This window comes from Phycodurus eques, chromosome 4 (genome assembly GCF_024500275.1).
Source record: "Phycodurus eques isolate BA_2022a chromosome 4, UOR_Pequ_1.1, whole genome shotgun sequence".
Lineage (NCBI taxonomy): Eukaryota > Metazoa > Chordata > Actinopteri > Syngnathiformes > Syngnathidae > Phycodurus > Phycodurus eques.
In genome coordinates this window covers 17232334-17258034 of record NC_084528.1, presented here as the reverse complement: position 1 = coordinate 17258034, position 25701 = coordinate 17232334, and the positions used below count along the sequence as shown (strand labels likewise).

At 44.0% G+C, this 25701-nt stretch overlaps 3 protein-coding genes across 6 annotated transcripts; 1 reads left to right on the top strand and 2 right to left on the bottom strand.

The window, feature by feature from the left end:
* Positions 1-322: 322 nt before the first annotated feature.
* On the bottom strand, positions 323-8971 carry pafah1b3 (platelet-activating factor acetylhydrolase, isoform Ib, gamma subunit). Of its 2 annotated transcripts, none has more exons than XM_061674324.1 (6): positions 8686-8971; positions 8351-8483; positions 4517-4606; positions 4321-4437; positions 4126-4248; positions 323-1036 (listed from the first exon to the last, which is right to left on the bottom strand). In XM_061674324.1, the coding sequence occupies exons 2-6, from the start codon at positions 8429-8431 to the stop codon at positions 776-778; spliced, it is 672 nt and encodes a 223-aa protein (XP_061530308.1). In that variant the 5' UTR covers positions 8432-8483; positions 8686-8971; the 3' UTR covers positions 323-775. The 2 variants fall into 2 exon arrangements, with proteins under 2 accessions (XP_061530308.1, XP_061530307.1); XM_061674323.1 differs by having other exon boundaries at positions 8682-8970.
* On the top strand, positions 8605-17695 carry si:dkey-250k15.4 (uncharacterized). 3 transcript variants are annotated; one of them, XM_061674322.1, is made up of 6 exons: positions 8605-9169; positions 9316-9404; positions 12846-12913; positions 15298-16316; positions 16779-16840; positions 16922-17695. In XM_061674322.1, the coding sequence occupies exons 4-6, from the start codon at positions 15305-15307 to the stop codon at positions 17426-17428; spliced, it is 1581 nt and encodes a 526-aa protein (XP_061530306.1). In that variant the 5' UTR covers positions 8605-9169; positions 9316-9404; positions 12846-12913; positions 15298-15304; the 3' UTR covers positions 17429-17695. The 3 variants fall into 3 exon arrangements, with proteins under 3 accessions (XP_061530306.1, XP_061530304.1, XP_061530305.1); XM_061674320.1 differs by having other exon boundaries at positions 8606-9169; positions 15300-16316; positions 16695-16840; XM_061674321.1 differs by lacking the exon at positions 12846-12913 and having other exon boundaries at positions 8606-9169; positions 16695-16840.
* Positions 17366-23826, bottom strand: tlr21 (toll-like receptor 21). Its single transcript, XM_061674318.1, has 2 exons — positions 23727-23826; positions 17366-21832 (listed from the first exon to the last, which is right to left on the bottom strand). Exon 2 carries the CDS (start codon positions 21769-21771, stop codon positions 18820-18822), a length of 2952 nt encoding a protein of 983 aa, XP_061530302.1. The 5' UTR covers positions 21772-21832; positions 23727-23826; the 3' UTR covers positions 17366-18819.
* Positions 23827-25701: the final 1875 nt, after the last annotated feature.

The window sequence follows — 25701 nt, the reverse complement described above, 5'->3', positions numbered from 1 at the left end:
GACAGTATACATAGTGAGATGGGGTGGCGGATCGTAGAGGTCAACAACACTAGCATAGCAGTAGCTTCAGAAGGTGTCTACAGTCCTCAGAAGTTACTCAGGTAGAATCCAAGATGGCATCAAGAATGTGGCGGAGACACCAGGAGACAGGCCAGTGCACCAGGAGTAGTGGAGGTAACTGAAGGTGGGTGTCAATTTGCTGAGGAAGTGCATCTCCCCCACAATGATACTGCTATCAAGCTTGTTGTGTCTCACAGTACACCATCAAGCACGTGTACGAGTTACAAAGAGGCAGGCCAATAACACAAAACACACCAAAGCATGCGGTTATCTGTCTTTAATGCATTTTTCCAGCTTACACTGCTCAGAAATTGAAGCAGTGGAATAGTCCTCAGGGCTAAATTCAAGCAGGGCCTCCCGACATACGACTTGACAAACACGTTTCTGACAAAACAGGCTCTCTTCTGTTGCTTTTAAATACAATAGCTGAAGCAAAAAGTGCTTAAGGACTATGATGATGTCATATATGGGATAATATAGGGAGGTTAAGCACAAGACGAAAACAGGAGAGGAAGCTTTATTGGTATTGAAGCGGGACATTAGTCTCTCTCTCTCTCGCTAATGTGTCACATTTATTTAAGTGTTTTGGTCCCATTATCTGTAACAGTGATTGACAACCACGTCGCCCACGGACGCGTCGTGTCGATTCTATTCATCATTCCTGCTAAGCTAGCAGAGTGTGGAGGACCGGTGAGAGTCATGTTTGTGTGTGTGTTCAGTTCTCAGCAGACCTGTCTAGCATGGACTTGAGGTGAGCATGCAGCGGCTCACACACCGCCTGGTAGGCCTGCGGGGTCAGGTGAAGGTAGTCATACATGTCCTGGTGGGAGATGCTGTCGTTGGAGTGGACAAAGCCCGGGTCCACATTCAGGAAAGAGGCATGAGGTAGGCAAGTGACGGCTTCCCGCACCAACCGGTTGACCTCGGCATTGCGTTCCCGCAGAGGGTTTGGGGATTTACCTCGCGGTAGGAGTCCCTGCATCGAAGAGAGAGGTATGGATGTCAATGTTAAAATAGCTGCACGCTCTGAAGCATCTCAAAGAAACTGTTGTGATATTAAATAAAACTGATTCCAGTATCTCTGATGTCAGCCTGTGTGATACCAAGTAACACACAGGCTGGTATCGTCAATAGCTATATCAATTGTATTCTACCAATACAAAACCAAGTAAAACAGAGGCTGGTAACACCGAAACCAATATAAAAACCTAATAATGTGTTACGCTCAAAGATATGATACCAAATAAAATATACAATAATCAGTAAAAGAGAGGCCAGCGTACAATGCCAATATTGATATCTTAAAAAAAGTGTTTTTACTAATACGAAACCAAGAAAAACAGAGGTCGGTATCGCCAAAGCCAATATTATTTTAAAAAGTGTGCTTCTTAGGACTGTTGCACACTACACGATGCAGTCGAACCAGATGGGACCGGACCATCGCATAAAAATGAGAGTTGCCGACACACCGCCGCACATTAAGCGATTGGATATACGCATGGATAGCGAGCCTGTATAGGCATTTGATACTATGTATACAGTATATTGTACAACCCCAATTCCAATGAAGTTGGGACGGTTTGTTAAACAAATAAAAACAATACAATTTGCAAATCATGTTCAACCTATATTTAATTGAATACACAACAAAGACAATATATTTAATGTTTAAACTGATAAACTTTATTGTTTTTAGCAAATAATCATTAACTTTGAATTTTATGGTTGCAACACGTTCCAAAAAATCTGGGCCAGGTGGCAGAAAACACTGAGAAAGTTGAGGAATGCTCATCAAACACCTGTTTGGAACATCCCACAGGTGAACAGGCTAATTGGGAACAGATGGGTGCCATGACTGCGTATAAAAGGAGCTTTCCCGAATTGCTTAGTCATTCACAAGCAAAGATGGGGCGAGGTTCACCTCTTTGTGAACAAGTGCGTGAGAAAATAGTCGAACAGTTTAAGGTCAATGTTCCTCAACGTACAATAAGGAATTTAGGGATTTCATCATCAAAAGGTTCAGAGAATCTGGAGAAATCACTGCATGTAAGCGACAAGGCCGAAAACCAAAATTGAATGCCCATGACCTTCGATCCCTCAGGCGACACTCAAAAAACAACATTAATGTGTAAAGGATATTACCACATGGGCTCAGGAACACTTCAGAAAAAACAATGTCAGTAAATGCAGTTTGGTACTACATCTGTAAGTGCAACTTGAAACTCTACTCTGCAAAGCAAAATCCATTTATCAACAAAACCCAGAAACGCCTCCGGCTTCTCTGGCCCGAGCTCATCTAAGATGGACTGATGCAAAGTGGAAAAGTGTTCTGTGGTCCGATGAGTCCAAATTTCAAATTGTTTTGGAAAATTGTGGCCGTCGTGTCCTCCGGGCCAAAGAGGAAAAGAACCATCCGGACTTTCACAGCGTTTGAAGAATATCTGCTAGAGTATTGTTATATTGCCTGTTTGAATGTGTTTATACAACGTTTGGGTACCAATATTCATTATTTTGAGAGATATGTGCCACGAGTTCAATGCTAATTTTCATTAGCTCGTCAATGGTGTTTGTCATTCATTGCTTTGAACTAGAGATTTTTGTGAACAAAAACGAAGAAAAAAACAAAAGCTGTGATGTATTTGAACTTTCAATAGGTGTAATTATTTTATCTGAGTTCAGTTTTACAGTGAATGTAAACTGGAGTGTCAATAAAAGACTTTAAGCAAGCAACATTCACTCTCACTCCTTGCTACTATGTTATCACCTTCGCACGTGGACTCTGCATTACAGTCAGGGCGCTGTTGGATAAAAGTGCTGGAGCGGAGCACGGAATAGACTGCTTCTATAAGAGTGGTAAAATCTGAGATTTTAGATCCAGTCCGATCTGACACTTTTTGCTGACATTGAACCGATTTCCGATCTCAAAGATCGGATCGGGACACCCCTAGTATTTTCCTCTCTAAACACATACTAATTTGCCGGGTATTTTGCTCTTCAAAGTTGGCTACTCTCCGCTACAATGCGATTCCAGCCAGACCAATGTGACAAGTGTACTGTCCCACATCATCACTTATTTTGGTGTTTTGCAACTTCATGTGATAGCTTAGCGATTAGCATGGTGTTCCTGTCTTTCTCGTCTTATCCTCCGCCTGTCCTTCGTTATTACGATACTTGTCTAAAAGTGGAGTTTATCCGCTGTCACTGAGGCGATGATTAGTGACTTATGCTGTGCTGACAACGGGCGCGAGGCGCACGTTCCCCTCCGTGGCTCAACATCGGATTTAGCTGCGTTAGCTATAGCTCGTAGGTAGCTGGGGCGGCTGCCTCAAAGTATTCCACCCATGAACAGCGGAAAGCAGCGAGTTTGGGTGACAATAGGGACTCTCTGTTTGGGATAGTAGCCGCTAGCGTGTTGAGGGAAAAGCCACGCGGTTCCCATAATTCATCCCAACATGCAAATTTGAATTATTACAGTAAAAAAGTAAAAATTAATAAAGATGCTCATCTTTTTTATTAATGTGTTTAATTTTACCAGTCGTTTGTTGAATGTATGCGTTGTTTAACCTTTATGCTTATTTCACATTCATGGTTGATGGATGGCACTATTACTATCAAACTGTGGGTGGCGTGTGTGTGCAATAAAGTGACCTCCCAGTCAATTAATGTAGATATTCAGCAATGCTCGCTAGGGCATTGTTTGTTAATAGTAAATGATTATTTATTTTGAGGTGTATACACTCACGTGTGCCGCCCATCTGTGTGTTCAACATGTGACACAGCTACCGAAATGACCTATTTGTGTGGAAAAAAAGTATTTCGGCCCAAAACCGAAAATTGACTTTTAGGCTCTTTTTGGTCGAAACATTGCGGTGGACGAAATTTCAATGCATCACTTTAAAAAAACAAAAACAAAAATCATGTTTATTATTGTGGTTCGTATGATATGAAACTACAGTGCCGAGAGACAAAATATTAGGAACAGATCTCAGTTATGACACAGCGTGGTTCTACACCACGACCAACACAAGGACACAATCCTGATCCTGTAAGGACGATGGCACTTACAAGTACAAGCGTGTGAGCGTGCGGCAGCTTGTTCTTGACCACTTGGACGATTTCCATGATGCCTCCACAGATCTGCTCAGCGGTATGTCCACGATTTTGGGTCCCGACCCACAGCACGACGATCTGGAGGGAAAAAAGCAAGATGATGATGTTGCGGTGTCCTTGTACTAAAAATGGGTGAAATGTACGGAATACCTTTGGGCTGATGTGGTCCAGTTCGCCATTTGTCAGTCTCCAGAGCACGTGCTGCGTGGCGTCGCTACCCACCCCGAAATTGAGGGCGTGGAGTGGAGAGAAGAGCTGCCGCCACACCTGTGACAAAAGCCAAACAAATTTAACTTATACACGAGTGTATATTTAGAAATCTGGGAAATAAAGGAGCTTTTCTTACACCGAACTGATGCATAAGCTGCACCAGAAAGTCACCAACGAAGAGGACGTCAGGTTCTTTGTCTTTACTGTCAGACAGGAAGCGGTTGTGCTGCATAAAGGCAGAAGAAGTATAATACAGGAAAGGGCATCATGGAGGCTCTTTGCTTATTTTGGGTTTTGCTGCCAGTGAAGGGTTATAAGAAAAGAGTGAGGATAACCGTAGAATAGGAAATAGAACTTACGGCTACCTATGAAAGCATTTGGATGCGCAGTATAAATGTGAGATGCTAACACGTGTGCTTATTTAGCATTGCTATGCAAACACCTTCCTGTTCTCTCCAGGACTTCACACGACACCGGTGAATTTTGAAAACGAAGGTTGGATGGAACCAAATGCTCTAAAATGTTGATTCCTTTACCTACCCACCGATGAGGCACAAGGTTAGTGTTTGTGAAACCGTGAGGCAACGTTTATGTGAATTTTGTCCCAATTCATAGTGATGTAAAGTTGCTAGTTTGACCTTTGGTGAAGTTTTAGCTCAATGTTAAGCTTTTTTTTCCTGTCATCAGCGCTTACGTTGGTTTGAACGCTAAAATAAACACTAAAGATCATCAGTGCATAAGTGCAACCTATCGTTTAACTTGTTAGCAGCCTCAATGTTGGCATAGATGTGTTTTATTCTTTCACATTTTAGCATTTACACAAACAAGGTTTTAAGCAAATTTTAAACTCTTGTCAAAAAACACTCAGCAAACAAATGGAGTAAATCAAATTATACAATGATGAGATCATATGTTAAGTAAAGGACTAGCGATTAAATATTTCACAGGCTGATGTTGGGTTTGCAGCATATACGTTTTTCCATCTTATTTTCATTTTGTTTACCAGCAATGATTTTATAATTACTGCCGGGTCACTATTGAGTGACCAACACAGCAGATACCGTTTGTGTCGTGTGTCAATACACTCCTTGAGGTATCCATCATTCCATCAATACCTAATGCTGATACATTTAAATTATGCTAGTTACGTTAAGTAAAGCATTTGTGAAAAGTAAAAAAAAAAAACTGAATACATGTAAACACATTGCATGCCTTTTATGCTTTTATCTGAACATGCAGGTGTTTCAGTTATGTCTTTTAAATTTACAGTGGGCACAGAAAGTATTCAGACCCCCTTAAATGTTTCACTTTGTTATATTGCAGCCATTTGCTAAAATCATTTAACTTAATTTTTTTCCTCATTCATGTACACACAGCACCCCATGTTGACAGAAAAAATGGAATTGTTGAATGTTTTGCAGCTTTATTCAAAAAGAAAAACTGAAATATCACACAGCCATAAGTATTCAGACACCATTGCTGTGACACCCATATTTAACTCAGGTGCTGTCCATTTCTTCTGATCATCCTTGAGATGGTTGTACACCTTCATTGGGGTCCAGCTGTGTTTGATTATACTAATTGGACTTGATTAGGAAAGCCACACACCTGTCTATATAAAGACCTTTCAGCTCACAGCGCATGTCAGAGCAAATGTGAATCATGAAGTCAAAGGAACTGCCTGAAGAGCTCAGAGACAGAATTTCTGCTGCACTTAAGGTTCCTAAGAGCACAGTGGCCTCCATAATCCTTCAATGGAAGACGTTTGGGACGACCAGAACCCTTCCTATAGCTGGCCGTCCGGCCAAACTGGGCAATTGGAGGAGAAGAGCCTTGGTGAGAGAGGTAAAGAAGAACCCAAAGATCACTGTGGCTGAGCTCCAGAGATGCAGTCGGGAGATGGGGGAAAGTTCTAGAAAGTCAACCATCACTGCAGCCCTCCACCAGTGAGGGCTTTATGGCAGAGTGGCCTGACAGAAGCCTCTCCTCAGTGCAAGACACATGAAAGGAGTTTGCTAAAGAAAAAAACACCTGGAGGAATCCAAGATGGTGAGAAATAAGATTCTCTGGTCTGATGAGACCAAGATAGAACTTTTTGGCCTTAATTCTAAGCGGTATGTGTGGAGAAAACCAGGCACTGCTCATCACCGGTCCAATACAGTCCCAACAGTGAAGCATGGTGGTGGCAGCATCATGCTGTGAAGGTGTTTTTCAGCTCCACGGACGGGATGACTGGTTGCAATCGAAGGAAAGATGAACGCGGCCAAGTACGGGGATATCCTGGACGAAAACCTTCTCGAGTGCTCAGGACCTCAGGCTGGGCCAAAGGTTTACCTTCCAACAAGACAATGACCCTAAGCACACAGCTAAAATATCAAAGGAGAGGCTTCAGAACAACTGTGACTGTTCTTGAATGGCCCAGCCAGAGCCCTGACTTAAACCCAATTGAGCATCTCTGGAGAGACCTGAAAATGGCTGTCCACCAACGTTCACCATCCAATCTGACAGAACTGGAGAGGATCTGCAAGGAGAAACGCCAAAGGATCCCCAAATCCAGGCGTGAAAAACATGTTGCATCATTCCCAAAAAGACTAATTAGCTCAAAAGGGTGCTTCTACTAAATACTGAACAAAGGGTCTGAATACTTATGGCTGTGTGATATTTCAGTTTTTCTTTTTTAATAAATCTGCAAACATTTCAACAATTCAATTTTTTTCTGTCAATATGGGGTGCTGTGTGTACATTAATGAGGACAAAAAAAATTTACTTAAATGATTTTAGCAAATGGCTGCAATAGAACAAAGAGTGAAAAATTTAAGGGGGTCTGAATACTTTCCGTACCCACTGTATGAAATGACCTGTTCATTCAGCCACTACTTGTTGCAGACAAACTTCATATTCACAGTAAAACATTTTGCAGATATAACTCAAATCGCTGTCAAATTTTATTATATACAAATCTATGGCACACCAATTACGTTACACTGGACACCTCATGCATGGTCCAGTGCTAGCAGTGGAAAGTTAGTGTAGAGACATGCAAGTTTTTAATTTTGGATTTTATATTAATTTATTTTTATTTCTTTAATTTATTTATTGAAGCATATTAATGTCTAATAAGATATTCGGTAAGTATTCAGTTAACTTTATCCCTGCACCCACCCCACCCCAAAACTGGATACCCACCACCGCAAATAGATTCCGGTCCTGTGGGAAACACTACCCTCTCCTTTTCTGTGTAAATCAGTTGTCTTCAAAACATGAGTATTTTGGTTTTATTTAGTGTTTTTATACAGCTGTTAAAATTTATACCAAAAAAGACAAGTTTCTTACCGATAAGATACCAAATAAACAGAGACTTGTATCGTCAATACCACTCTTAATAGGTTACTTTAAAAAGCCGTGTCTGGATGGATGGATAGTTTGATCATTGATTAATCGTTTAAATCTTGTTTAACACCAAACGTAAAATAAATAAGTACTACTTTGCTGCCTCCTTGGTGCCAAGGAACAATGCTGAAGTGAGTTGAGGAGCATCATTTTGACAAAAGTGGTCTTTGCTGCCAAGGAAATATGTAGAAGTGAATTGAGGATTTTTATTAAAAAAAAAGTAGTGCTTTGCCTCCCTCTTGTGGCATCTATAGGAAATTATTAACATTTTTAGGGAGCCTTCAATCACTCGTGGAATTCGGCTATTCGAGACAGGTGTCGGTCCTTCATTAAGGAGTAACACTGTACTAGAAAAACCAGTCGCTCCAGGTTCCGCGTCACATCACGCACCGCCATGTGGCGGACAAACAACACTGATTACGTGATCAAAAGCTGTTAGGAGGGGTTTGCAGGTTTACCTAATTTTGTACCCAACTACATAAACTTCGATGTTAACTGCCCGTCTGATTGGTATGGTCGTCACTTGGGCACAGCCCACATAAAAATTACGTTATGCCACCGACACCCAACATCTACACACCATCGACATCCATCGTCCGTCTCCCTGGGTGTCCTCACAGGCGGTGGGTGTGGCGGCTGGGTTCCGCTCGTCGGCACTCATGACTCGGCCTGGATCAGCTTTTGAAAGCAGGCACGTATGACTTCGGCTCTTTCTGTTTCAGCGACACAAACCAAACAAACACGTAAAGCAAGAGCTAACAAGGCTAGTTGGGCGCTAGCTTAGGATGGTTAAGAATTAGCACTAGCGGCTAACTCGCATGTTTTTTGTTTTGTTTGTTTTTTTGGCAAACTCGTTCAAACACAATTCATTAAAATAATTGTCGCCCGGTTGTATGTTGTAATAAACTTACATACACGTTGAATATAGACAATTAAATAGTACAAAATTCCATCATCGTCTCCTAAAATCCGTTTCAGGAAGTGAGCTTTCACGCCGACGGCACGTACCACCACTGCTCCCCGTTGGGGGTAACAGCGCGTTATATTTGTGGTATTTTACAACCATAATTTAAAAAAAATTAAAAAATAATTAATATTGTGTAACTACCGGGCTTCGTCTCGTTTAAATTAGGAAATAGAAGAAAAAGATAGACTGGGTTGTGAGCCTCCCCTATAGCCGTGTGTCTGTGGACCGGTCCCACCGCTTCACAACGTCATAGTTGCGCTTGCCTGGCGCATATGGAGCGGTGTGTCTGGACCGATGTCGGTCAAACTCACGGCAGTTAATTTACATTCTTATTTCTTTAAAGTGTATGCGACGGATTCGCTGTTAGTTCGGTCACACACGGCTCAAAGTTGGTAGTGGTTAACTTGGACGGACTGCTGTAACGTCACTCAGGTGCGCCTTGTGTTAAAATTGCACCTGTTAGGCACCACCTCCATAACTGCTCACGAAGGAGCTTGATCATTGTACTGTTTATGATCACCGGTACATTTTGTTTTGAGGGGTTGTTAGATATATGAAAAATGTGGACTGATTTGCAGGCGCTGTGACCTCAGATGACGGTCCGTCTTCTGTTTTGGCTCTGCTGACCTCCGATAGATGGCGACCTCGTCACTCTGCAAGTAAGAAGGTTAGTTGATCGAAAATCTGCTCCACGGCCACGACATAACACAAGAATTCAGTGTTCAGTTTTTTGGGGCTTTTATCGTTGTGGTTTGCATTGGGGTAGTACGACGTCTTAATGAGAGCGGTTCCTAATAGTTTGGCCTTGTCCTGTAGCTAAACAAGCAAGATATTCGGAAACCCATCAGTAGGCAATGAGTGCAATGTTAGACCAATGCAAACCACCAAAAACGCAGACCATGAAGTAAAATATTTTTTATGATTTTTTAAATTATTTTTTTTTAATTGAAAATAAGTGTCCAACAGATAGGGAGTGAACTTTGATTAGCTTGACTCTGTCATTCCCATTGTTGTCACCATGAGTTTACCTTCCAACTGGAAGTTCACCTGCCACTGAATGTAGAAGTTCTGCATGCATGGAGGCCAAGATAGCTACACCCCAGTATGCCCTTATCCCTTGTATTGAAGAGGAGCTACTGCCCTTGTACACCTTTTAATAAGTCTTTGGGTAAAGATATTTGCGCCCAGAGGCGGAAACGCGTCACAAAACAACACAGAGAAACTGAATAACTTTTCTCATCACTAAAAGTTTTATATTTATCGTGCTCATCTAAAAAAAATGGGAATGGGTTATTTTCATATAATTCGATTAATAGCCCATCCATCCATTTTCTACCGTTTATCCGGGTCAGGTCGCGGGGGCAGTAGCTTTAGCAGGGATACCCAGACTTCCCTCTCCCCAGCCACGTCATCCAGCTCTTCCGGGGGGATTCCGAGGCGTTCCCAGGCCAGCCGAAGGACGGAGTCTCTCCAGCGTGTCCTGGGTCGTCCCCGAGGTCACCTCCCGGTGGGACGGCCAGGGAGGCGTCCGGGAGGCATCCGACTCAGATGCCCCAGCCACCTCATCTGGCTCCTCTCGATGTGGAGGAGCAGCGACTCTACTCTGAGATCCTCCCGGATGACCGAGCTTCTCACCCTATCTCTAAGGGAGAGCCCGGACACCCTGCGGGGGAAACTAATTTCGGCCGCTTGTATCCGGGATCTCGTTCTTTCGGCACAACCCACAGCTCGTGACCATAGGTGAGGGTAGGAACGTCGATCGACCGGTAAATTGAGAGCTTCGCCTTTCGGCTTAGGTCCTTCTTTACCACAACGGACCGATACAAAGTCCGCATCACTGCAGAGGCTGCACCGATCCGCCTGTCGATCTCCCGTTCCATTCTTCCCTCACTCGTGAACAAGACTCCAAGATACTTGAACTCATCCCCGACCTGGACAGGGCCCGCCACCCTTTTCCACATGAGGTCCATGGTCTCAGATTTGGAGGTGTTGATTCTCAACCTAGCCACTTCACACTCTGCTGCGAACTGCTCCAGTGAGAGTTGGAGGTCATGGCTTGATGAAGTCAACAGAACCACATCATCTGCAAAAAGCAGAGATGCAATACTGAGCCCACCAAACCGGACCCCCTCTACGCCTCAGCCGCGCCTAGAAATTCTGTCCATAAAAGTTATGAACAGAATCGGTGACAAAGGGCAGCCTTGGCGGAGTCCAACCCTCACCGGGAACGAGTCCGACTTACTGCCGGATATGCGGACCAAACTCTGACTCCGGTCGTACAGGGATCGAACAGTCCGTATCGGGGGTTCGGTACCCCATACTCCCAAAGCACCCTCCACAGGACTCCCCGAGGGACACGGTTGAACGCCTTCTCCAAGTCCACAAAACACATGTAGACTGGTTGGGTGAACTCCCACGCACCCTCGAGGACCCTGCCGAGGGTGTAGAGCTGGTCCAAAGTTCCACGGCCAGGACGAAAACCACACTGCTCCTCCTGAATCTGAGATTCGACTTCCTGATGGACCCTCCTCTCCAGCACCCCTGAATAGACCTTACCAGGGAGGGAGGAGTGTGATCCCCCTGTAGTTGGAACACACCCTCCGGTCCCCCTTCTTAAAAAGGGGGACCATCACCCCAGTCTGCCAATCCAGAGTGGTGACCTCAAACCCAGAGATAGGAGAGCCCGCCTCAGAGAACCCACACTCTACTTCCTCATGGGAAGGCGTGTCGGTGGAATTGAGGAGGGCTTCGAAGTAGTCTGATGACACAACCACAAAGTCGATCATCGAACTGCAACCTAGGGTGTCCTGGTGCCAAGTGCACGTGTGGACACCCTTATGCTTGAACATGGTGTTCGTTATGGACAAGCCGTGATGAGCAGAGAAATCCAATAACGGAACACCGCTCGGGTTCTGATCGTGGGGGCCGTTCCGCCCAATCACGCCCTTCCAGATCTCACTGTCATTGCCCACGTGAGCATTGAAGTCCCCCAGCAGAACGATGGAGTCCCCAGCGGGAGTGCTCTCCAGCACCCCCTCCAAGGACTCCAAAAAGGGTGGGTACTCTGAACTGCTGTTTGGTGCATAGGCACAAACAACAGTCAGGACCCGTCCCCCACACTTGAAGGCAGAGGGATGCTACCCTCTCATCCACCGGGGTGAACCCCAACGTACAGGCGGCGAGCCGGGGTGCAATAAGTATACCCACACCTGCTCGGCACCTCTCACCGTGGGCAACTCCGGAGTGGAAGAGAGTCCAACCCCTCTCGAGAGGACTAGTACCAGAGCCCAAGCTGTGTGTGGAGGCGAGTCCGACTATATCTAGTCGGAACTTCTCGACCTCACACACCAGCTCGGGCACCTTCCCTGCCAGAGAGGTGACATTCCACGTCCCTAGAGCCAGCTTCTGTAGCCGGTGATCGGATCGCCAAGGTCCCCGCCTTCGGCCACCGCCCAGCTCACACTGCACCCGACCCCAATGGCCCCTCCCACAGTTGGTGAGCCCATGGGAAGGGGGACCCATGTTACCCTTTTAGGCTGTGCCCTGCCGGGCCCCATAGGTGCAGGCGCTCGCCTTCAAGGCCCACCACCAGGCCTGGCTCCAGTGGGGGGCCCCGGTGACCCGCCTCCGGGCAAGGGAAAACCAAGTTTATCGTTTGTCATCATCATAAGGGGTCTTTGAGCCGTGCTTTGTCTGGTCCCTCACCTTGGACCTGTTTGTCATGGGTGACCCTGCCAGGGGCATAAATCCCCAGACAACTTAGCTCCTAGGATCATTGGGACACACAAAGCCCTCCACCACGATAAGGTGACAGTTCAAGGAGGGGTCTGCATGCATGGAGGCCAAGATAATAGCGTTAAAGACAAATGTTTGCAATTTTTCATGCCACCTTGGTTTTATATTTGTAAATGTCTCCCATGCTGAATCAGCCTTGCTTGAACGATTTTCAAAAAGTTACTGACGATTTAAAACTTTTGCCTTAATGGCATAAAGATAATCAAGAGATAAATCCACTCATTTCATAGCAGTCCAATACACATGTAATCTGAAGATCATTTCTTGTATGGGAAAACAATAAAAGATGTTAACAATTTGAATTTTTCCACAGCTTTGTTGATAGAACCCGTTGACAGAACAAATGGTGGTGGCCCACTGAACTACACTGCTTGCATAACGGTAATGACATTTGTGCATAACGGTAACGATATAAACAATTTGAGATGCACAATTTATGTGTTCCCCTTCAAACTGTGCTGATACAAGTGCATAAATAATCATAACTACGCATTAAACCCCATTACACTCTTGTCTTTATACATTCGTAATGACGGTAAAAGACATGCAATTGTTCTAACGCTTTCCCAAATTCATACATACCGAAAAAAATAACCGAATCTAATTTGCTGTCTGTTATTGTGTGAATGCAAAATGGCTTCCATATTCTGGCACTTTAGATCACAGATCCCGCTGGTGCATTGCAACAACATAGTGACGCTCCCTCCAGTGCCATTCACGATAAAGACAGCTTTAGTGAGTCGTGACAGAAGGAATATTTGTAAAAGAAGAAAAAAAAATCTTAAAGGGCCCATATTTTGGCTATTTAGACCTCCATAAAGTGAATCTCTAACATGGACTTAGTATAAAAGTGTTAATTTTCATTTAATCAAAAAACACCTTGGTGTTGTCGGCCAGAAAAGGCCCCTTTGACTTCTGTTTGACCTACTTTTGTATCTGCTTTATCCATATTTCGCGAAGAACGCCCCCCTTTCCTAAGATTGGTTTCCTTTGTGTGGAAGACTTCTTGTGAGAGTAGGCATATTTGTTATGTTGACAGCGCTGGAGTGGAGAGGTAGCGGAGATCTTCACTAGTTACGTAGATAAGCTTGAGAAATTCAAATGACCTGATTCCCGGCCCCGCCTGTGTGGAGTTTGCATGTTCTCCCCGTGCCTGCGTGGGTTTTCTCCGGGTACTCCGGTTTCCTCCCACATCCCCAAAAACATATGCGGTGGGTTAACTGAAGACTCTAAATTGCCCGTAGGTGTGAATGTGAGTGCGAATGGTTGTTTGTTTCTATGTGCCCTGCTATTGGCTGGCGACCGGTTGAGGGTGTACCCCTCCTCTCGCTCGAAAAATAGCTGGGATAGGCTCCGACACGCCCACGACCCTAGTGAGGATAAGCGGTCCAGAAAATGCATGGATGGATGATTTTAGGCCTTTTGGCAGAAAAATGTCTGGAGCTCAGGAATCCATGGACGATTTTAATTCATATTTCACATGCTTACTGTGGCACCGTACAGACAATATTACATCCCAAATACTAGGAAATGTTGGTTTGGTAAAATATGGGACCTTTAAGACACTGCGGCCTGGTACACAGATAAGGATTTTTCCGATCTTCAAAGATTTTCTTATCTGTAACATAACTTGTTATGGTACGCCAGCTCCGCTTTGCAGTAATTGCATACCGCTTTATTTGAACCCTTTTTGAGTTTAAAGCGATCTCAAACCTTGGACATCCTCCATCTACAGCAGTGTATTACAGCTATGGTCCCAACTATACATAGGAATGTTAGACACGGCAGCGCGCTGTAGCAGCTCGGCTAACCAACATACCTACATGGCAGCCATGTTGGGGAGTTGGACGCACATGTGTCTGCAAGAAATGTCTGTGTGGAAACATGGACGGTGGTGCAAACATGGTTCTGGCAGAGTGGTTGTTTTGTGGTTGACTTATCAGTTATGACACCACCACATTGATGCTATTCACTAGCCAGTCTACATGGCGTTTTGCATTAATTGTTAGCATGTTGCTAAATGGGGTATCCTAATGCAAAGCTGTGGGGCGGGGTGGGGGGGGTTAATTACAAAAATATGTAATTTGCTTTGTGTTTAGTGTGACAGTAAACTTCAAGTGACAATAAATCGCTTGAAGAGTCTTTTTTTTAAGAATTGTACTGACTGGTTAGCACATCTGCCTCACAGTTCTGAGGACCGCCTGTGTGGAGTTTGCATGTTCTCCCCGTGCCTGCGTGGGTTTTCTCTGGGTACTCTAGTTTCCTCCCACATTCTAAAAACATGCATGGTAGGTCAATTGAAGACACTAAATTGTCCCTCGGTGTGACTGTGAGTGCGACTGGTTGTTTGGCTATGTGTGCCTTGCAATTGGCAGACAACCAGTTCAGGGTAGACCTGAACGCCCAAAGTCGGCTGAGATAGGCGCCAGTACGTCCATGAACTTAGTGAGGATAAGCGGTACGGAAAATGGTTGGATTGCCACTATCTGCCAAACTGCTGCTTGTTGTGAAGTGAGATGAGTTGAGTTTACTACCGCCATACAGTGCTCGTATCTCAAATTGTTGCCCCCGTTAAAGCAAATAAATTGGCCTAAAGACAGCTTGTATCTTTAAAAACTCCTGTGTTGGGTGACTTGTATCTCAAGGCGCCACTGTATTTTAAAATAGGGAGATACTTTTCAATTGCCTTTATATGGCATCGTTTTTCCAAAGTAAATTTATTCTGTGTGAAAGATTTAAAAAATGTTTTTTTCCGTCTCCACAAGAGTCAAGATGAGCCACGTGGCGGAGGGCCAATCCATCGGTGCCTGCAAATGCCATGCTGACACGAGCAAGCGCAAAATAAAACGACTGAGATCTCGTAAGGAGCGCAGTCAGACGAGAGGTGTCGGTGGCAGCAAAGACGCCTGCAAACCGGTCAAAGCGTACCAGCATCCCTGCCACCATCAGGGCAGCCTGGATATTGGGCACCTGCACAGCTGCTGCCATCACGCCCGGAGGAGAAACATCACGCCGCCGCCCCTCTCCGACACGCATGTGCCCACGCAGGAAGCCAGCGTCATCACGACGGCCCGTCTCATCGGCCATCGCGGACTCTTCAACCATGAGGTGAAGTCAATCGACATCGAGCGCCTGTTACTGGGGAAGAAGGGAAGAAAAGTGAAGGAGAAGAAGGCAAAGGAGAAGAAGGAGACTAAGGCAAAGGCGACATCTCCATTTGTTAGTAGTGATGCCAGTGGTCCCGATGAAGAGGCTCAAGCCGCAGAGGCCCATGATGGACGTGACAAGAAAAGTCACACGTCAGAGATGACGCCGGACCAAAGAGAACAAGACCGTTCTTCATTCGCAAGCTCAGGCGAGGCTCTGGCAGCGAAGAGCAGGAAAGTCGAGCCACGCGAGAAGCCGTCGTCTTTTGCGGAGCGCACGCTCCCGAGGAAGAAACCCACGGATCCGCAGCGGCCGCCTAGGCCGATTCTCCGTCGGACCGTCGCCGTGGAAAGGGAGGTCGACGCTCGTGCTCAAAGAGAAGGCATCGCCTCAGAGTCCATCGGCGCGGTGGCGCAGCGCTTGTGCGACGCCTTGTGCTTCCCTTTAATGAAGAAGCGCGACCCGGTGGCCGAGAGCAGGGAGGTGCTGTTCCGTGCCCTGCGGGAGACGCACGGCCAGCACCTACATCAGAACCTCCTCCGCATACACTCAGGCACAGGCCTCCACCCTCACCCCAGGAGAGCGGTCCACAAGCCGAAGGCCACACGGAAAGACCGGGATCGACGCTGGATCCCAGGTAGGCACACAAGCTCCAGAATCATACATTCACACCTATGGACAATTTACAGTTTTCTATGAACCTAGCATGCATATTTTTAAGTGAGTACTCGCAAGAGGTTTTAATATGCACTAATGCAAAAAATACTGTTATCATTAGGACATTTGTTCAAAAAAATGTGAATTATATTCTGACAGTGAATGACTTGAAAATTATGCCGACTGTCATTTGTATGAACTATTGAGGAAACTATTTGTACTATAATTTGGTAATAATTTTGTATAATCCGGTCATTTGGAACACAGTGTAATCATTGTGTGTTACCTTTGTCTTCATCAAAAGCAAAACTGACATAATGGTGTTTAATTAAATAGCAACATTTTGTTTTGGTTTTAGATTCGTTTCCAGCACCATTTCAAATCCACCCTGCGGATCCTTTCTATTTCAATAATGAGGATGCTCCCGTTTTGGAAAACACAGGGAAGGGGAGGAAGCACATTTTCTGGAATCTCAGTCCACCGCCACAGCAGCACTTGGACCAGGTAAGAACATCACTCTTTTTTTTTTTTTTTTTTTTTGGTGCTCTCTTAAGCCACCTCCACCTCACTTTGTCTCCTGTGAAGACTGCCGCTTGGCCAATGAGTCCCACGGGCATCTCAGCAGACTTCTACGAGGACATCTTTGGGCCTCGCGCCTCGCCGGAGTTCAGCATGGATTTTGGCTGCTCCTCCTCCAGCCCTTCCTCTGCAGCGACTCATCATCTGTTTGCCCCATCTCCTGCCTGGCGAGCAGAAGCCCTGGCGCACAGATTTGGTAAAACGCCTGCCGCAGTGGATTCCTTTGAGGACTGTTTTGCGCGTAGGACGAGTCAGTCGCAGGCGAACTGCGCGCGACACAGCCCCCGCCAGGAGCTAACAGGCCGATATTCACTGCAGCACTTCCCTCTGGAGCGTGACACCTTAACTGAAAACCAACAGTCCTCCGTCACCCTCACCTTCCCCTCCCACGCTTTAACCTCTCTGCACAGCCACCGTTGCCCACCATCTTTTGTTCTCGAGAGCCCTCCACCTGCATTCACCTCCTTGTCGAGCCCCAAACACTGGCCCTTTGGCTCCAGGAAATTGTACTAACAAACCACCTGACTCACTTTTTTTTTTGTCTTGTGTGCTTATTTTTGTTTATTTGTAAACACTCATCGTAAGTCATTGTATTTGTCACTCCAAAAATAAAGAAGAGTAAAGGTGTTCTCTTTGCAATTAAAGTAATCATAATAAACCTAGCACAAAACATTGAATGTCAATACAAGTTCATACCAAAACACTAAAAAAGGAAACAAAAGTCTGTTCAAGTGTCACATTGCTGCAATCATACACACCACATACAGTGGTACATTGAGAAGCGAGTTTAATTCGTTCATAACTACTTTTACACATGGGTGTTGCAAGTGCACACGGACTGCAGGAGGGATGTGTTTGTGTCTTATTTGTCTTGTGAAGCACTTTGTGCATGGAATGTGCTACATAAAAATGGGTTTGATTGATTGATTTTGTTGACCACGCTCATATCTAAAAACACTAGTTTTCCCATTGAAATAAATGGAAACCCAATTTTGGTAATCTGTTTGCCCCTCCCCCACCCAAATGAAAACACCAAAAATATTGTACTTTATCGAAACACTATCATAACATTTGCTCACCACATAACCTGCCAACACAAACAATGTGAGCACCAAACACAACTGTACGTAATGTATTGTCCTTCCGTGTTAGATAGGGTTTATGTGCAGTTGGTAAACCAGATTAATGGGCCATTACTCCTACCGACTAATATTGCTGCCCTCTAGCTGTGGAAGTCTGAAGTGCACTCCTCTCAAATTTGTGACTGTCTCAAAACAAAAAAATCGGCCAAGTGATGGCTCTTGTCAAAAAAATCTTATGTCAAGGCACTCGTATCTCAAGGCACGAATGTAAATCTGTTAAATTAAGTCCTAAAGAAGGAGATATTTTATTTCACAATTTCATACAATATATATATATATATATATACAGAGTGATTGTTGTAAGATTTTTCAAAAATGTTTTGTGTATGTTACATGATGTATGGGAATTAAATCTATATTTTTGTTTTCTTTTCAGATCGATTGTTGAAAATTCCAAACCAAATTTTCCAACCAAACCAAAAAACATTCCACCATCCTTGTGAAATCAGTTAATGCGGTTCCCAGGCGGCTTGAAAAACTTGTGGCTAATGGTGGCACCCGTATCGAATTTTAAATAAAACGCAATTTCTTGTAAGAATTATAGTTCAATAATAAATTACAAGTACTTGAAAATAGGGAGTTACTTTTCAATCACCCTGTGTGTGTGTGTGTGTGTGTATATATATATATATATATATATATATATATATATATAAAATTCAAAAAGTTGAAACGATGTAACTGGACTCAGCCTCAGCGAATTACCATGACTTTGATTGGATGGCTGAGAATCAACACTGACATATTGTTATAAAGTGCTATTTAATACTTATTATAGTTTCCATCTGCTATGAGTGTCTGAGTGTCAGAATCTCCCAAATCGTCACTGTCAGGAGTGTCATTGTTGTCCTCCGTTTCCAGTTTGTTCCCTGTCTTCAGTGCACGACGCAACTGATTCCAGAACAGCTCCTGGGCCTGCTCGGGGTTTACGCAGTCTGAGGCAGGCCACTGCAGGTAAGTCTTCTTCAGCATGACCTTCCTCATGCGGTGGTAGGAGGACATTTGACGCTCTGAGACTGGCTCCAGGAAGATGAGCAGGAGCACGTCACGGTGCTCATCAAAGAGCCGGTAGCTGGCCAGCTGAATTTCCAGGGAGCACCACTCGCTTTGGAGGAAATTACGGCTCACCACGCAGATGGTTTTGCGACTGCTGTACACAGCAGTGACAATGTTGTCCACAATGTCCCGGCCGGGCTCGAAGTCGCGGTGATGCAGGCAAAGTTTCAATGATGAGCCGTTGCCCTCTAGGTTGGGCAGCAGCTGCACCATGACCCACTCTTCATCATTGGAGTTGTAGGAAACAAAGGCGTCGTAAATGCAATTCTCCTCCTCCTCTTTGAGCTTGCGCCACTGCTCGCCGAACCAGGAGCGAAACACATAGTAGCCATACTTCATTTTCCAGTAGAGTTTGATATGAAGCAGTGGGAAGGCCGTTAAAAAAGCGACCATGGCAGCGGTGCTCAAGAAGAGATACTCCCCTAGGTCAATGTAGCAGACGTTGGTTTCAAAGTTGTAGAAGTTGTTTTTCTCACCCTGCTGGCACGGCAGATTGTAGACGTACAGCACTTGGACCCTTTGGTTGTGCACCGTCCAGTTCTGCAGCAAGCTGTTTTGGCAAGTACAGCTGAGTGGAAGGTTGCGTATGTCCAAGTAACGCAGATTGGACAGACTGTTCAACACACCCACATCAAGGCTTTGCATCCCATTGTGATTGAGCTGCAGTGTCTCCAAGTGGGTGAGATTTCCAAACACCTCCCTAGAAAAGGTCTGGATGCCTGCATTTTCTACAATGAGCCTCGACAAATTATAAAGATTCTTGAAAATGCCCGGTTGGAGTGGTATGTTCACATCGCAGCACTTGTCCAGGGTGAGGAAATTTAGGCTTATCAGGTCGTCAAAGGCGTTGGTGGAAATGTATGAGATTTGATTGTTGTTGAGATAAAGAGAAGTGAGATTGCGAAGGCCACGGAAGAAGTTGTGCGGCAATAGTGTGAGGCCATAGGGACGCTGGCTGCCCAACTTCAAGTCCCTGAGTCTGCTAAGGTTTACAAATGGTGAGCTGATATTTATGGTGGAGAAGTGAATCTTGTTATTTTCTATATCCAGTACTGTCAGCCTCTCCTTAAAGACGTTGTGGAGGGCCATGTCAATCTGTCTCATGTTGTTTCCATCCATGTACAACTTTGAGAGGCTTCGGAGTCCTTCAAGACCAGAGGGATAAACACAGGTAATCTTGTTCCCCCCGAGGTCCAACGTTGTCAGATTGTTGAGGCAGCGGAAGGTCCCACTGAAAATGACTGAAATGCGATTGTTGCGCAGGTTAAGGGTTTGTAGAGCAGACAAATCCTCAAAGGTTTCATTGAACAGGTCGGTGAGAAGGTTGTTATCTAGACGCAGTGTCTCAAGACTGTAGAGCCCCTTGAGAGCTTTACGATGGAGGAAGGCAATGTTGTTGATGTTTAATTTCAGGGTTTTGATATTTGGCGTGTGATAGAAAGCCCAAGCATTGACAAACAGGACACGGTTGTAGCGGTAGCTGAGCTCCTCCAACTCATCGAAACGGATCATGTGCTTTCTCTTGCAAGTGGAAAGGCTAGACATGTGGTTATGCTCAATATTAAATGTCTTCAAAAATCTATTCTTGCCAAGAAAACCAAGGCAATTTAAAACCTTGTTTTGTGAGCTCCTTAGATTATTCCGCGATAGGTCCAGAGAGTTTGTGATTATCGGGCAATGGGACAGCGTGTCATTTCGTATGTAACTGATGCCATTGCTGCCCAGGCGCAACAAGTTAAGCTTTCTCACCTTTTGCCTCAATAGCTTGCAGAGCTCGAGTAACAGACTGTCATTTTTCACACTCATACCTGAAAAGTCCATGTGGCTTGGGGAGATGTTGCTGACGTTCAAAAACGTTGTCACGTTTACCTGTGTTGAGTGCAAGTTGAGGTAGTTGATGTGCGCCAGGTTCACGCCAACAAACCCCTCTTCGGTGAGTCCAAAATTGTAAGACAAATCCAAGATCTTGACCTTAGAGAGGAAGGAGTGGTCACATCCTAAAGTGGACAGATTGTTTCGACACAGGTACAACTTTGTGAGGGATCCAGGAAGTGGATTTTGGTTGTGGCGCAGAGAAGTGAAGTTGTTCTGGCAAAGGTCCAATTTCCATAGATACCTTAAGTGTGACACAGACTCAACAATCCCTAAGAAGTTTGTCAGGTGGTTCTGCTGTAGTATTAAAGTGTTGAGCTTGAGCATGGCTAGGAAAATTCCCGCCGGCAGCTGCTTGAGTTTATTGCCCCTCAGCGAGAGAAAGGTGAGATTGTGCAGGTTCACAAACAGTGAGGGGCTCAGCTCGGAGATTTTGTTAAAGGATAAATTGAGAGAATTGAGTTGAGACAGGTTGCAGAAAGCTAATTTGCCAAAGGTGCTCAAATGGTTGCTGTCCAACCGAAGTTGGCGAAGGTTCTGGAAGTTGGCGAAGGCTTTATCGGGAATGTAGTGGACGGGATTGCCCAAAATGGTGAGATTGGTGACGGACTCCGGCAGGTCTTCCATGATGGCAGATATGTTTGTCTCCTTTCGCAGGTTGCATTTGAAGATGAGCCTCGACGAGTTCCTAACCTCGATGCAGTTCTTAAACGTGTACGCCGTGACCATCTGGACCACCACCATGACGAGTGTGAGCGACAACAGCTGATAGATGAGAGCCGCCATGGTTCAACCTTCTCCCGGCAGCGGCTTTGGATACTAATTTTGGATCTTCATCAGGGTAAATCTGAGTGCAGAGATGAGGACAGGACATGCGTCACATCAAACGAAAGATACATTCACAGGTTTTCATCATCGCACTTCTGCTGCTTCAATGTTTACATCTGTCAGAAATAGCATTTACTAGATTGTTTTATATATTGCCGCCCTCCAACGTAAACCTTGTACATTGGAACCTCAGTTCACAAGGTTCATTTGTTCCGAAACATTCTTAAACCAATGCATTGTTTCTCACTTAAATGAATCGAAATAGAATTAATCCATTTTACCCCCACGGCGAAGTTTTGCTCACCTTGTTTATTTATGAAGTTCAAGCAATACAATTTAGAAATATGGGAAACCGCACTTCATGATGAAATTACTGTGTGTTCGCGAGCAAATCACTTTGCAACGTCTTAGCCTTTTCCCACATTATAGTCTTGCTAACGCTATCACATGTGAGCTCTTCTTTTATTTATTCCCACAAAAATAATTTTTCCTTCTCTTCTAGAACTTGGAAGTTACCGTAATTTCTCGTGTATAATGCGCACCCCCCCCCCCCACAAAATTGTCAAAAGTCAATAGTGCGCATTATACATAGGTACAGGGGCAAATGGAAAAAAACTTTCACATTTTATAAATATATGCCGCCATCTAGTGCTTAGAGGTTATGAGAAAAGTTAATTATCTATTATCTATTATCTATTAAAATCATTAATTTCTTTATGGTTATGTTTTGTTTAATGACAATGCTTTTCCGAAATGCTTGACCGTTTAATTTGAATCCCGTTAAAATAAAATTAAGTGTTTTGCCTGGTCCTTCATGTTTTCTTTAAAGAATTGCACCCATCTTACAAATTCTGTCTGGGTAATCAAACATAAGAACACAACAGCGTGTTTTATAATTTACTAAATAAACGTAGGGTTGTGTATTTCAAAATAAGAGCAAATGAATTTTAAAAAGTATTGTGTTCAAATAAAGTGCTTAACTTCAGAATAATTATTTGGAAAAAACTAACAAAATACAGATAATACTTCATGTTTTGATCATATGTGTAGATTTTTTTTTTTATAGCTGTCAGCCCTTCTTGGCAGCTGCAGAACACTTTATAGCATGGGTGGTGCAAATTTTTGTGCTCATAGTGTATTTGATTTTTAAAACAGAATATTGAACATTGTTTTAATATTAAAATACTCAGTTGTCATTTTGTATTGTATGATTTATAATTAGTATGATGTTTAATTAACTAACGATTTGATCCATTTAAAAAATTTAAATGTGTGTGAAATTGTTTATTTTACTAATATTATTTACAATACATTTAATTAACCAATTATTTTATGAAATTAATGAATAAGAAATGTTCAAATATATTTTAATCACCCAATTTCAGGGAGAAAAAAAAAACTAAATTAGAAAATGCTGTAGGAGTAATAATGTAAATATTAGGTTGACCAGATTAAAGAATGGAGGGGGGCTGTATGTGGACCACTGGCCGTAATTTTCCCATTACTTCTCTTTAGGTTTGTAATGCTATAAAGTGAAAATACACTGGTTTGTTTAAGTTATGTAATTAGTCATCATAAAAGAAATATCCCTGTCTGAGCTTGACAGTTGACGTGAAAAAAACTGCAATTATATAAAAAAAAGGTTGCTACCATTTGTATCAAGTGCACGTTTTACATAACAACATGAGTATGCCTTATCACTACGGTTGTACAGAATGTGATAGTTCCTTTACAGTTTTTTAACAACTAATTCTCCCCCCAAAAAGGACTAATTCTAAAATAAGGATGCTTTAACTGCGTAAACGTCGTGTGAGAACACACCCTTTGCATACTCTTCACATGAAAAAGCAAATATGAGTATTTGAAAAAGAATAAGATGATTGGGGTATTATTTAGGCATTGAGAGATCTTACCCAATCTAAGGAAATGTGCCTCGTTGCCTTCTCTGGATCTCACTGTCTGAAAGAGGAAGCCGCCCCTGTTGTTTTTCCGATTCCCCTATGCAAGCGCATTTCTTTTACGTCAGTCAAGCGACAAATAAAGATGATTCTGATTCTGATACCTTTCAAGAGGCGGGGCCAGGAGGGGTGTGTTCATTGTGTTGCACTGTTATAGCCACTGTCAATAAACAGTTGAAAAGTGCATTGACAACAGTGGCTCTCCTTTCCCCTATGCGAGGGCATTACAGAAGTAAGTCTACTGTCACTGAAAATTGAATAGGACCTCAACAATTTTGGTGAGAAGAGCCTATTTTGGGTAATTTCCAGGGCTCGTACTTTGACGAACTCTTACGAGGGAATTCGTCCAAATGAGCCCTAGTCATAAGTAGGTATCCTACATAGCTGGGTCACTCTTTCTGTTTTTGCCTATGTCAGAATACTAAAAGTATATTTGATACTATTGTAAACAGCGGTGGCTGAAGGGCCCCCATTTCTTAATTTTTTGTACTTTACCCCATGTGCCCTTATGTGTGTGAGGTACCTCTTCAGGAATGGAACGATACGATCAGATTTTACTTTTAATACTTTTACTGGTCAGTGGCGCAAAGGAAAAAAAAACAACAAAAAAAAAAACATACTTCTGGTCCAATACAATTGTTAACCACTGTAACTTGCCCAAACTTAGTTCAATGCAGTACTTGTGGCGCATGCTGGTCCTCAAAGCCAGGTGCCAGGGAGGAAGGCCAGACAGCAGTTCTCCCCATTGTCCTGGGCCACCTTACACTCCAGGATTCACGGCGCGAAGGTCCCGCACAGACCTGCGAGCGAAAGACAGTGTAAAAGTGCCATCGTCACGAGGCCACCGGACTCTGCTCGACGGTTTTGATGCGTGCAGATGCCGCAGTCGTCGCAGCGGTCGAGCGTGTTGGCCCTCCAGTGGGAAACTGCGTACTGGTGGATGGTCACTTGAGGCTGGGAGCTGATCACGCTAGGCTGGAAAGACATGGTTGCAAGCTGGATGTAAAATGTTCGCCACTGCTTGCTAACACGCTGGTTTGGGCTCTTATACCCCACTGCACAAGATCACGTGACCCACCTCAAGTGTTTGATATCGGGGCGTAACGCACTATTCAAAAGAATGCACCCAACGTGATTCATTTGTGTGTGTGTTTATATATATATATATATATATATATATATATATATATATATATATATATATCAGCGCCTGCGATAATTGAGCAATGGAGAAATTTTATTTGATATGAAAGTGAATTAACTCATTTTACCCTGTAAGTCAATGTATGCAGCTGTAGCTATAATCTTCTCTTGCTTTTGCTTTATAAATATAGCAATACCAATAAATTTCAAAAGGGAACCATGACAATTTAGCCTCATTTCACTATGAAACCCCCACATAAGAACAGAGGAAGTGAAAGTGCTGTTGTTATCAGGCTGGTATGTGGAACAAGGCAACGTGGCCCTTTGAAGCTCCTCTCCACACCAGAAGGGAGCAGCATAGTCCGATTATTAAGGGTCACACAAAATAACGACATAACGGTCCAAATACACGCACACAACATACAAGGTGTATTCAGACCCTTTAGTATGATTCACATCTAATATATGTAACCTAGTTATTATTTTGGGTTGATAATTCATGTGTACTTTGTTTTAAAAAGGAGAAATGTGTTTGACAAGCAATTTTGTAACGTTATTTATCAGCTAAGAGTTATATTGAGGTGATATTATGAAATTATTAAAACATTCAAGTGAAGTTCATTGTGCATTGTATAGCTCCGCATCTTGGCCAGCAGAGACGCTGAAGTGTCTCGGTCACGCCAAATTGGCCGGCCCCTGCCACCTGTGGCGTCTGCTTGCAGGGGGCGAGGAGTTGGAGGTCGTCACGGTTGCCCAGCGGGTTCCTCGAGTGGCTGCGGAGAAGATG